General features: G+C 39.3%; 1 protein-coding gene across 6 annotated transcripts in view; it reads right to left on the minus strand.

The window, feature by feature from the left end:
* ELF1 (E74 like ETS transcription factor 1) overlaps positions 1–14,132 on the minus strand; it is an 87,052-nt gene that overhangs the window by 30,420 nt on the left and 42,500 nt on the right. For 5 of the 6 annotated variants that reach the window (XM_039716804.1, XM_039716798.1, XM_039716800.1 and 2 more), the window contains one exon: positions 6,932–7,242. In XM_039716804.1, coding sequence (XP_039572738.1) covers positions 6,932–7,003 — 72 coding nt within the window. In that variant the 5' untranslated portion in view covers positions 7,004–7,242. Of the gene's footprint in view, positions 1–6,931; positions 7,243–7,625; positions 7,877–14,132 lie in introns of those variants that run through there. The other variant, XM_039716801.1, reaches the window with a different exon arrangement.

Genomic DNA, 14,132 nt, shown 5'->3' on the forward strand with positions numbered 1-14,132 from the left:
ATTTTCCCAATATCTAATCAAAACTGTCTTTCAAGTTTGAAATCATTTCCACCTGTACTGCTACTATATGCTCTTCTAAATAGTCTCAATCTTTCCTGTAGGCTCCCTTCAGGTATTGGAAGGAAGATCAAGTATTTTTTTTTAACCACAGAAGTTAAAAACCCAGGGAAAAAAACAACTGTATGATTATGCCCTTGTTTAAGAATTACTCATCTCTCACTCCTGCCTCTGCCACTGCGCACACCAACGGAAAATGGTAGCAGAGCTATCTGCTCAACCCAGACAACAGCTATGGCAGTAAGCCTCCCCTAGGGAAGAGTCTGGACCATAAGTACTGAACGTAGAAAGTGCAATTACAAGTTTTAAAAGGCAGTAATTACCACTTTAAATTGCTCTGTGTTTTGTAAAACATGTCTCAGCAAAAACTGTGGTAAAGGGCAATCAGGAAAAAAAAGAAAAACTAAAAACCAAAAATAGTATTTTAATGGGCTTCTATCATGGACAGTCTCCTAAACAAAAAAAATTCAACAAAACCAAAATTTTTAAAAAGACCTAACAAACAATGACCTATTCTATGAAACATATTTCAAAAGAGAGCAATATGGTAGAAGATCAATAAAAACGAACAAAGTGCAGACCAGTTAAAGCCCTCTTGTGCAATCATATCACCAGATGATAGGTGGATAACAAGTCACACAATGGGACAGCTGCTACCCCAGACCTTTGCGGGCGCCTCTAACCAACGCTGCATCGTGCTGGAGCTGAGAAACCAGAAATCATTGATGGCCAAGAGGTCCCTACTGCTCCTCAGAAAAAGTCATGCTCACATGTTGCATCCTATTTGTTTACTGACCCTAACATCCTATTTGCTTCCAGGCAAAAAGAATAAAATAGATTTGATTAAGTAAAAGCCATATCAATAAAAAAGGATAAAGCACCGTTAAGAGAGAAGAAAAATAAAAAACCTACATGCATTTTTAAAAAGTTTCATTTTCAACAATACATTCCATAAGCTACAAGGTAGATGGTCCATTACAGCTTCATTCCTGAGATACAATTATGTTCTACAAATAGTTTAAATATCTCTGTTTCAGTAATATGCCACAATACATAACTTTTGGGATTTAAGTTACAGACAGCTGTGGTGCAGGCACTTGGACATGAGCTAGGAACCCCAAGTTTCCTTCCCAGCCAACAGACAGAAACGGCATTTCTGGGGCACAATTTCCCTGCCCAGTTTTAGGCCACAACAGGATGTCATGTCCTAAAACCACCTATTTCTCTGCACTGACTATGAATAGTGGAGGCACTGGGGTGCCCATTCCTGGTGGTGTAGGCAGCTGTGTCCTGCACACTCACCAGCAAGTGGCCAGCTTCCTCCTCCCCGCCACGTCTGCGCAGCGAGGCGCGCTCCTCGCCCCGCTGCCGCCCTTGCACCGGCTCAATAGCTGCTGTGTCTGCAGCCACAGATCGAGTTGCCTGTGCTCGAGATAAGCCTTAGTTCTGATTAGCTTCTTCTGGAGAAGTAAATTACTTTGGCTCAGCTCTGTCCTTCTCTAATGACTGATGCTCACACCACTGGCTTGGCCTCTGAGAAGATGAGTTGTAGAAAAATGTTTCAGAATAATAAACAAAACAGATAAAAATCAAGTGATTGTCACATGTTTTCTGATCAGTTTCTCAAAGCCCTATTTATATTACACCCTACTCACTTTGCTATGAAACTTAGTTGCAAAAGCCCAAACATGTTTCTAAAATATGCTTCGCTACTGACCAGAATGTTTCCTGTGGTACTGAACTGCGCTGCTTCACACAGTTCCAAAGGACTTGGTTTGATCCATATGATCAGATCTGAACTGCTTTGCCAGATTAAACTGTATTTTGACCGTATCTAGAAACAAACATCATACACATAACACTCTGATATGGTTGCTATGTCTGTCTGCAGGCAGAGAAACCCCCATGACAGGGCAATACCTCTTCACCTGAACTTGGTGCCGGACTACCAAGGAAGCTGCTGACACACTATGCTTCCAAAAGGCTGGAGATGAACAGAAAAGCATTCACTCATAGTGAGACACTTTAAATGTGCTTTCTTTAACTTAATCACAGTTTTGAACTGGAAGAATCAGAGTAAATGTCACATCTTGTGGCCTATTATTTTAAAACTATTGTTATAACCACTTCCCACTCAGTCCCTACAGTGGTACAATGTATGGACTTTCCTTCCTGCCATGGTCATGAAAAGGAAAGGAAAGAACAAATTCTAATATGCTCCTATTGAGAAAAGCATTCACACAATTGGAAACCAATTTAATTTGAAATGCATTATTGTGGAAGTGGCCATTGCTTTTTAATAGAGTACTTGCAGTTGGTTATGATTTCATTAACAAGCCTTTCATTCAGTTTTAAAAGCTAATACTAATGTACACAGATGTACACATGACTATTGTGAGGTAATGTTCTTGATTTCACTGAAGGCATCTGAAGTCCAGCTGAGAGCCAATCTAAAACTCCCTCTAGCTCTGTTGTTTTGTAAGACAGAAAAATAACTGTACACATTTGGAACTGCAAAAGAGCCCATTTTTACTATGGCTCCCTTTTAATCTAGTGTGTAATGGGAATTACACATAGGGAAAACATTAAATTAAGAACTACAAGGTAGTGATTGAATTAACACAAATTAAATTACCTCTCTAATAGCAAGGTTGCAAAATAGTTTCTTTCAAATACAAACATGCTTCTATAAGCCCTAGCAAAAAGGAAGAGTGTAAACTATCCCAAAGTTTTTTAAATGTCCCAAATTAAAGTGTCAGCAGTGATTTTCAAGAAGTTGATAAAGAGACCCATAGAAGAACAATTTGTCTATTTTTAAATTTCTCCTACTTCATGTTTCTCATACAAAATATAGATGAAATATGACACCCTAGCTCCAGCAAAGCTTTGACTTGGCTTCAACCCATTTCCCATGTCTGGTGGACACATAAAGCAATTGAGCTAGTGCTAAAATCTTCCCAAATCTTAGACACCAAATCCCCGTAGACGGACCTTTACCAATTCAGAGGAATGTAAACTTCATACAGATCAAGTTCATAGAAAGTCCCATGAGCAGGTCCCTGAAAGCATTGGTTATATTCCACAGACGGAAAACGGAACCCCTTTAGTCCTCCTCAGGGGCTTAAAGGCAGCAATCTTTCTGCTCTCTAATTCTTTTAATGTGTTTGACATGCTGGCAAGGTGTTTCTCTTTTTCTCTGAAAATTGTCTCATGAACTGTCACCAACTGACAGAAGATCAAAACACCATCCAGGCCACGGAAATGGAAAATAAGGAAGGGGATTTCTTCTGCTTTGGAGGTACTGTCTTCTCATACTACAAGTCTTTAAGGATGACAACTCGTCCCAGGAATAAGGTGACTACCTTTTAACTGATGTGGAATAAATTTTGTGCAAGTGAATGATGGGTTGGGAAGAAATACATGCAATAGATAGTAGAAGGGAAAAGCTACATGGGGGGAAAAAAGGAGAAAGCAACCTCAGAGAAAAAAACACTGTCTTTTTAACCAAACAACAACATTTAGACTCACAATACAGATGGCCATTTATATTAAAAAAAAAACAACCCTCCCCCCACCAAAAGAACAAATAAAACACCCCAAAAACCTAAACAGAACTAGGAGAAGTGACCGTAGTGACTAGAAAACAGCTTTTGAAGTTTTCCTTTGCTGACAGTCCCCGTGCAGAGGCAGCTTCTCAACTTTAAAGGTGCTCCCACTGCCAGCACCTGAGAAGGGACCAAATTGCACAGAGGGATGCTGCAGGCAGACACACAATGCTCACTTTTCTGGGAAGACAACCTCATCACAGATTTCATATTTTCCTTAAAGTCTTCATAAAACTGCAAGTGGATAAAGGGAAGGAACCTTCTGCAGGAGCTGGAACAAAAAAGGTAGACTTTCACCTTGACCAGATGGCTTAATCTTTCTGAAAGCCCATGGAGATATCAGGGAACATGGATGAGCAAAAGCATGAGATGATGGTACAGAAGTCATGGCTCAACCTGAGGTCTCAGACCCCTCTTTATCAGAAGAAAGAAAGAGAGAAACAAATGCCAGAGGTACAGAAGGGGTCTTTGGGCACAGGTTGCTACAAGCATCAGAGCCACCTGAGAGAGCACAGCCCGACATAGCGCAGTCATGCTGGGAACCATGTTAGCAATTTAATGGTTGTAATGATTCAACTTCTCCCTGCCACCATTTAAAGCTTCCTACTATGGATCTAGCCACTATGGCTTTTACTCAGTTTTTTAAATTAAGAATGTCCTGATCAAAAAAGTCCACAAAGGATTAAATGAAAAGGCATTGAGAGAAGAAGCTGCAGATAGGAAGAGAAGCAGGTTTAGGCAGCCGTGTTGAGTCAGCCAAAGCCTGCAGGAACTCCTACCCAGTTTTGTGTGTGGCATCTCCCTCTGTCTCACAACAACAACAAAAGAACCCAAACAAACAAAACAAAAACACAGAAAAGAGGGGGAAAAAAAGCAAACTCTCTATTTTAACTAGATTCCTGACATGTAGCAGAAGCCAGACAGGTTATCAGTAGCTTTAGCCCAAGCCACTTGATCCCTTCTGAAAATTTCAAGGATATTTTCACTTCTTTTCTTCCTCACCATAGATCTACTATGTGATAAATGAGCCCTCCAAGAATAACAAAAAAATTAAAAACCATTATTTTCTAAACTGCAAAGAATAAAGCTGGTAAGAGCGAGCCTTTCCCGTTCACACAGGTCCATGTGATTGAGCCCCTCCCATTGGCATCTGCCACTGAATGTTTACATTTGCAAATGAACTGTTCATAATTTATGGTTGTTTAACCAAGACTTTAAGAAAAAAAAAAAAAAGGCAAAATAGCCATGAATTATGACTTCCCTGAAATACTGAGCATAGTTGCCACTTAGACCCTGAACCTCTCCCCACAGCTGTCCTATGTCCCAAGAGTTCTTGGCACAAGAGAGCTCCAGGCACAGCTTTGACAAGAAGAAAAGTAAAAAAGTTCTTAAAATTCCAGCTTGTGGGGACATTGCAAACATAATTATCAAAAGATGAGTTAAATGACACCTTTTGTAAGGTGCAAAATGCTTTTGCCCAACACAGAGCTAACATTTTTACAAAGTACATAAATTGTGCTGTCCATCCCTAAATACAACTAATCTAAGAACTTAAAAACTTTAGGAGTAGCAATAGCTCCTCTGTAGTAAGAAGCAGCAGGTCAATCAAGTATAAGCAAGAAGCAGTCTTTTTGGGCTAATGTACTACAAGCCCTCAGCCAAACGTAACTGTTCCAGCTTCCCAGGTCTTCACCTGTGCAGGACTTCTCTTCTACAACTGGGCATTTAAGATTTATCTTCAGGCAGCCAGCTAGCTGGCTACCTGCATCTTTTATATCTGAACTAGGTGAAGCCAGTGATTTAAAAGGAGCTTACATCTGACTGGAGCAATGGACTTCCTGCTATGCACCCTCTATCTCCAGCCTTTCACATCTTTGATTTCACTTCCTTTAGGGTATGCTACAGAACATTTTTTCTTAGACTTCATCCAGAGCAGAATTTAGTGGGGCTATGAGATAAACATCAAGGTTGAGTTTGTTCTGAAGCTGGAGAAAGCTCTGTTTAGAAAGGTTTTACTGTCCTTTTGAGTGCTCTTTAGTATTTTTCAAGTTTCTCAGGTGAGCATCTGAAGAAATTGCAAGAAGCAGAATGCATGGCTAAACAAAACAAAACCATATCTGCTCACACTACCCCTCCCAGGAACCACACTGAAGTAGCCATCCTTGCCTCAATTCTCCCATCTCCTATTGGCTTGTAAAGTAAAGACAGCAATTAACAACCAGCAGATGTAGTAAGTAAAGCTCATTTTTAACTATGCTTGTGCAATTCCCATATCTAAATCCCCAGGCTACCACAAGCTCTGGAAAAATACAGGGAAGGAAGTTACATTACTAATTCCACCCAAAACTGAGTTAGCACTTTAGGCAGACAACATTCAGTTCATTGAAATGATGGCATGACTCTGACAGCAGAAACAGGCCAGTAACCCAGCCAGATATTAGGCCATACAGAAAACCAGAGACAAGTTCATAAAACCAAAAGCAGGGTATTTTTTTTTAAGAGAGGAGAATAAATGCTTTTTACATTAACGAAAAGGGAACAGTTTGTCATGGCACTTAGCCTTTTAAAAAAGCTCAGACACCTCCTTTCTTGTTAAAAAATGCAAGCTCTAATATTAACCACCAGCTATAGAGAAGCTGCATGATTTTTACAATAGAAATCCTACACTGAAGCTTCAGGACTCACAGGATGTGGTTTAAATAATCAACACCTAACTGAGAGTCTGCGTAGGTAGAAACAGACATATTTTCCCTTGTATTGTAAAGGATACCAATGTAAATGACTTTCAAGCTTACTTCTGAATAACCAGCGTGCAGTAAGACAATTTAGAAACTAATCTGTAAATAACAGTGAGCAGGTACAGACTGCCCCTTCCAGTCATCTGCAAGGTGACCATTACTTCTACTCAGAATTTTATCCTAGCACACTAGAGAAGTTGAAACTACTATAAAATACTGTAATTTTGATAATTCTACATCTCACATGCATGGATTCTACTGGCAAAAATCAGCAAAACAGGAAAAATATTTTTGGAGGAGGATGTCTCTGCAATACTGCAGAGGTTATAACATTTCAACCAATTTCTGTTCCGTGTATGCAAGTTACAGGAAGCAACAGGAAGCTTTTGAAACAGCACAAAGATCTGCTGCAACAATAATGACCTCAATGTTTCCTTTTTGTGTTTTACACCACATTTTTTCCTTGTGTTTCATAGTACTCCTAATACCAACTTGTGCAAATATGGTTTCTTACACCATCTTACACCATACCTGCTGCTCATCCTCCATGACGTTGCTGGCAAATTCAAACACAAGCTCATTCTGCTGTACAACTGCTGCCATAATAACGCATTCCCAGGTCTCAGCTCCACATACAAAGAAAAATGTTCTTGAATGTGAAAGAACAGAAAGCTTCACTGAGGTCCAGCTGGGCAGAAAGGCAGGTTCACAAAAATGAATCGAGTATCAATGTTTGTGTTTCTTAGATCACCAGTGTTCCTGGGTTCTTCTCTTCTCAAAGCAAAACAAACCAAGGCAAATCCTTTCCTGAGTTGTTCTTCCCGCCTCAATAGCCTTTACCACTGTGGAGGGAAAAATAAAAAAAATTATCATTAAAGAATTGTTACTTTAGCAATGTGAAACTGTAGCAGTGGCAATGAAGATTTCTATGTATTAAAACTGTTCTATCTACGTCTAAGGAAGTCAGACACTTTTGAGACTCCAGAGGTATTACTTTTACTGATTAATGTATGAGAACTTTCATTACCTGAAACAGAACTGTTTCAGGAAATAATACAAAAGCTTCAAAGTGTTTCATATAAAAAGCATGAGACTAAGGAAATGTTACAAAAGTTAACAAAGAAAATCCATATTTTAATTTAATTCAGATATGCAGTTTTCACATTCATTAGTACCTCTCATCTTCACAGTTTATTCAAAGTAAAAATACAAAACTCAGACAGACCTACTCAGCTGTAGGACATCCCAAGCATATCACATTTCTTCTTTACACACAGTTCAAATTTAACAAAGTTGTTTTGCAACAAGTAGAACATTCTGGATCTTGAATCCCCATGTCAAAATGATGAAACTAATAAATAAATTCTTTGTATAATCCAGAGAGTGCCCACGTTCCTACATGAAGCAGATCTTCAGCTTCATGTTAAAAATGCACTGTAAATGTACCCTTATCGCTACCAGAGGCTCGCAAGCAGCCGGAAGGAAACAGCACTGACCACGTCACGGCAAATTGGAACTGTCAAAAAACTGCACAGTACAAAGAAAAAAAAAATCCCCAACTACTGAATGTAAACAGCTTGGGTGAAAGGATGCCTGCCCACAGCTCCCGTGTTGTTACTTACTCATCAGTGCCAAAGGTAAACTCGGCAAGGGTGAGCTGACCAAGAGGCTGCTGCACCACCTCTGGGGAAAGAGGCAAGCACTAAAAGAACTCTTCATATACAACTCAGGTGGCCCAGACATTAATTTAAAAATCTACTATTTCAAAATAATAATGGGAGCAGGTGTCTAAAATTAGGAACCTAAGGAGTGTATTGGTGCCTAGGAATTTAAATCAATATATTTTAAAAGAAGAAAAATGTGTGGTTCCTAGTGTTTTGAGCAAAATTCTTCAAACTGCCTTCGATTAAGAGTGACAAAAGAATAAGGGGCAGAGGTGTAAGATGTACCTATCCAGAGTGAAACCCACATGAAAATCAACGTCAGTGCCATTGGTGATGATTAGCATCTGCCTTCGTACAGGAGGTTTAACTTTCCCTTGTTTTTGCAGTAGGCTGAAACTCAAAAAAATTAAGATCATCTTCCTCTCCCCAGTGCCAAGCAATTTAATTAGGGAGGATCATGTCAGAGACTCGTACTCCCTCACTCTAGGAAATGTAACAGCTGCTTTTCCTATATAGGTTGTGGTGTTCCCAAATTCCTAAGTAGTGATGGTAGAGCATTTAGGCATTTAAGTCACTAGATCCTACCCTTCTAAGAAATAAGGAAACCCAAGATTATGCAAAAAGGAGAACCTCCCCCACTTCCAAAGTGTGCTCTAATTAGCTGTTAAAAAGGTTTGTAAGATTAGCCACAACCTTAACTACGGAATATTTGCTTTAATGAGAGTTGCATGCATGAACAGAGAAGGAAGTGCTGTAGGAACCATTTCAACCTCAGCGCTTGCCATTTTAGTGGTTGACTTGAATAGTTAACAAGGCTTTCTCCATACTTTGGCAGAGTTATGGCACTGAAAGCATTATATGTAACCATATAATCCCGGATGACTTCCCTAAATCTAATTATTTGGCCTTGCCTTTTAGAAGATGTGGATGCCATTAGGGAGTAGACACACATTGCCAGCATAGTGGGAGTAAGCACAACTTGGCCCATCCTAGACTCCTATCATCCTGTATACCAGCCTGAAAATGAAGTGTATAACTACGTAATATATAGTTTAATATTGCCTACAGACACCGATTCAAGTGGGTCAATCTATGCCAACAGCGATATACCAACTTTTTCAGAAGAGACGACAGGTATGGAAATTTACATAGAGTAAACTTTACATAAAGTAATAGAAGTACAACTTCTATTTTGGTTCCTGCTTAGGAATAAATTGTAACTATCCAACAAGACGAAATAATATTTTAAGTCACACCCTCTAATCACTGAAGAGCAACTTCACTGTAAAAGATCACAAGGCAAATAGGGAAACACAAGAACTTCCTCGCTGTCCAAATGGAGACTTCTGTTTAAATGGAGGTTAAGCTAATTGTTCAGAGCCAGAATACTGCAAGGGTTTATAATCACGGCAAATTCACTGACAGAAGCCACATGTATAAACAAAGGTTACAAGCTCTTAAGACCCAGTAACTTTCTAAGGTCAATAACAATTAATACAGCCAATGTAAAATTGGGATAAAGGACACGTTGGAGACACAGGCTATCCAGTAAGCTCTTAAATATAAGGAAAACTGGAGGTCAAGCTACCCTAAAAAATTTTAAAAGCTCCCCACATGCACTGGGAGCTGATATTTTCTTCCATTAGTGCCAGGTTATTAATTATTCTGTAAAATATTAATATTTTACAGTAGATACTACAATACCAAAATGTACACTAAATACAGAAGATACAAAAGCTGTGGCAGTAAACTTACTAAAAGCTATAAAGAAATGTTTCCTTTTTATTTTAAAAAAGAAACAATAAAACTCTCAGTGCAAACTAATTATCCTGATTTAATACCATTTAAGAGACTACAGCAGCATATTGCATTTGATCCACACAAACACTCCTTAAACCAGTCACACTATGCTAACATGAAACTCCCAATCATCTGATACCACTGTAGGAATGGTCAGTCAAAAGCTGCTTTGTGCATTCTGCACTGTGATGATGCAGTGATGTGAGACTGCTCCTTCTCCTCTACACCCCAACCCCAAAACCACCAAGGGCCCTTTAATAAAGTCAAGTGATACATTCTTTTTACAAAAGAAACATCTACCACAACATTAGTACCAAATCCAAAGAGAAGTGAGTGAACAAGCTTTAGTGAGCTTTTACATCTAACCTTATAAAGGTTAGGGACTCGGACTATTCGTGTTTGCAGGATATTTTTCATTTCTTCTGTTGCAGTGTATAGTAATAGCCAATGATCTATTGGCCAACAACAGCACAGCAGAATAATGCAAAAGTGCTTTCCTTTAATACATATTACTTTCTCTGCCATAAAGAAAACAAGAGCAGCTTTTCACAGAAGCCAGCAGAATTCTAAACCAGCTATATTTTCCTTCACATCTATTTTTACAAACTGTGCTTTCATTATTCCAACTATCACAGGGTCCTGCTGTCTATAGGCTAACACAAACAGGACTATTGTTTTTGCTATGTAGTGCCACTTATCCCCTGCCTGATTTTACATACATCTGCAAATAGAAAAAAAGTTATTTGCAAACAGCATAAAATGTGTAAATTCTATTCACATGCACAGTAAGCTTGACTACATACAAATAGTCCTAGGAGAAAGGGAACCCAACATATATTATCATAAAATTTACATCAAATTTTCAGAACTATGAAGAAAGTAAGGTTTTGCTTTCATTTTTACTAACTGTCGTACAAATATATCATAAAAAGCAGCATTAAGATACAACAATATAAACAAACATCTTGATTTTGGTTAATCCTTGAGACAGAACTCAAATAATTTCAACCCCCCTGAAAACTCCTTCAACCACTGATTTCAACATCTAGAAACAAGCTCCTCAATCAGTCTGTCAAAAAGTACATTCAATCTAAGCTTTAGTACATGCTATTCTGGTATCCCAGAAGATGCACTGTAGGATTCTGTCCTAAACATCAGCTAGACATCGTAACTTTTTCCTCACCACTATTTACCATTTATACCTTCCAGTTAGTCCTAGCCTGTTGAGGACTAACTGAGCTAATTCAACAAAACTTCTAAGAAATACCTCCAGAATCAACATTTTTGGTCACAATAGTGAACCTAAGGAGCCTAATGCAACTAGGCTCCATGTTGGAATCCACAAACTCTCCTTCAAATCCTGATAACATAAGCTAGTATAGGCCACACTACCTTATCATTCAAGCACTGTAATGCAGAACACCAAAATAAAACAATGGCACCACAATGGAGCAGGAGTAGCAGACACCAAAGTACCAGGCAGAAACCAAAAAATTTGCTAAAGGTCAGCTACAAGCTTAGAAGACTCAAGTCTTCCTACTGAGAGCATCCCAGATGAGCTGAAAGATGCCTCCAGGAAGCTACTGGATCCAGTCCCATTTAGGGTTACTAAAGATGACTGTAATCATCCTGCACTGACTTTCTCATGAAATTAATAAGATCATTCATACATTTAAAATAAGAACCAGCTTAGAGCTTCAAGATTCAAATGCAGATCTGAATTCTGAGTTACTGATGAAACAGTTCCACTCATTCAACAGGGACAAATCGCTTGAGATTGGAATTTCCCATTGATTTCCTACGATGGTCTGTAGCATTAGCACTAGCCTAGAAATGTCAAAGTTGTGACTTAGCAGAAATGTAAAGCTGAACCTCCCCCTTCTCTATACCATCTTGGATACAGAGAAAAGAGGGGACTGAATGAGAGGAAAGGGAAGATTAAAGAAATCTGAACAGAAGGACTGGGAACCATCTCAAGTGAGGTCAAACACATGGATGGTAACCACACCATTTCACTCAAATTTGCAATCCCATTCTACCAGTGGAGGTTAAGGATACTTCAACCCAGAGTCAGTTCACCTTCTGAAGAGTCAACAAATACCATCACAGAGTTAGGTTTTCTTAAAAAGGAGGGCAAAACTGAGTAATATTGCAGTTCTCTTAATGCAGAAATCCCAGACCAACGATGATCTTTATATAGTCCACACCAAGTATAAATGTTAACTGTTTAGGATTCTGTGTCATCCTTCATGAACTAATTTTTATTATCCAGTAATATCACAAATTTGCACAAGACAAGGGATTTGAAACATGTATTTAGACCCAGGGCATCTGCAATGATGAAATTACAAGAAGAACAAATTAATATATGTCATTGGCACAAAAAAAGTTTCTGAAGACTCAGTCTTTCTACTGCTCACACAATTTAAAGGAGATAGAAAAACAACATGGTTAAGAGGGTAGACTGAGAAAGGAAAGAAACAAGATAAGGAACAGACTCAAGTCTTCTGAGAGCATCCATGCTGCCTAGGGCAAACTGTGCAAAGGGCAGCTGACATAATAAAAGCCAACAGAGTGACCTTTGCTGAGCTTTCATTAAGGACAAAGAAATCATCAGTATCAATAAATCCCTGTTTTGCAGCCCGTCTGGAAACCACAGGCTCTCTGTGCATATACAGCAAGGAGGACAGAGAGTAAGAGGGTTTATCTGTTAAATATAAACAAGTATAAAACCCCTAAACTGACAGAAAATCCAGTCAATATCAAAGAAATTTAATTGAACCCACTTGACATAAAAACAGATGTTTACTCCAAAGAGGAAAAAACACAAATGCAAGCAACAAGCTCTTTGCCATCACAAAAACAAAATTCACATTTTCATCTCTTTTTTTGTAACTATCTCTTTTAGCCTGAATATTTTAATTTGAGGCCAGATTCCTTTCCAGACTATTAACAGCAATGGCTCCACCACTGTTTACAGACTCCTCCACCCCTGAAAACCCTTTTCTTCCAATCTCCCATGCTCCCTCATATTTTTTTAAGTCCCTTTTATTCAGCACATTTATGTAACACAGCTGTTGTACACAAACCCAGCAACCTGGCAGAGCACTGCTGGAAAGCTGAAAAAATTAAAGCATGGTTGAGGCTTTTTTTTCCTTTGTATCCTCTCCCACCAGCATGCTCAGTGTGTCAAGGCAGCCTCAAATCAGTGTAGGTGTGTAGATGTAGAGCACTCTAAGTAATTGATTTATATTGCAGCAACAAATGATCAGCCTACCACCAACAGGCCAGGCCTCAAGAGCAACCTGAAAGATACTGAGGTGAGACAGGCTTTTCTACTGACACTCCTGAGATCCAAAAAAATAGTACTTGAGCATCTGTTAAGAGCTCCCTAATTTGACCAGGCAAGGAAAGGCCAGGCTGGATTTTAGTTACCTCTCTGCAACATTTGCTCCAGCAAAGTAGAGCCAACTCAACAGGAAAAGTTAGCTGACCTAAAGCAAGGGAGCGAGGACACTCCAGTAGGAATAGAGGGTCGAAATCCACCCTCCTGACTCCCCATTCCCCCAGCATGAAAATAAATTTTGCATTTTCATGGACTGACTGCATAGTATAAGAAGAGGTTAAGGAGATGGGTTCCCCATTCCCCCAACATGAAAATAACTGAATTTTTCATTTTCATGGACTGACTGCATAGTATAAGAAGAGGTTAAGGAGATGGGACGTGACCCATCCCTCACGATAGGACAACTCCACTCCAGCTGTCCTCCCTAAATCATGTGAGAGACTGGACTTCTTTTCTTCCTTGCCTGCCAGCCCCCAGCTCTCCTTCCATCCCAATCAAAACTGTTTAGTGAATTCAAACACCATTTTGCAGCTGCCGCCCAACATTCAGCACACTAAACACAAAAAAGAGAAGAGCACAGTAAATTTTTAGAATTGGTTAAGCCATCACCTGGCTACCCATACAGCTTTGAAACTTTTCAGATTGAATTTGGGTTACTGAAGCCTCAGGTCACAGATAAATCACTTATTTCAATTACAGTTAGATAAAAGCCACATAATGTTGCTTCACTGCACAGCCCCTACTCTACCTGCCTGCAGGACACATGGAGCCAGGCACACACATCAGCTGCAGTTGCATGAACACACTTTACATGCACGTGCACATGCAGCACACATGCACCAAAGCATATGTATGAAATGTGTGCCCTTCTGCTGACTTGACTTTTAATTTCTGCTGCAGCTGTTTTGCCTACCAAAGATGA

This window comes from Passer montanus, unplaced genomic scaffold, assembly GCF_014805655.1.
Source record: "Passer montanus isolate IOZ18808 unplaced genomic scaffold, ASM1480565v1 scaffold36, whole genome shotgun sequence".
In the NCBI taxonomy this organism is placed as follows: domain Eukaryota; kingdom Metazoa; phylum Chordata; class Aves; order Passeriformes; family Passeridae; genus Passer; species Passer montanus.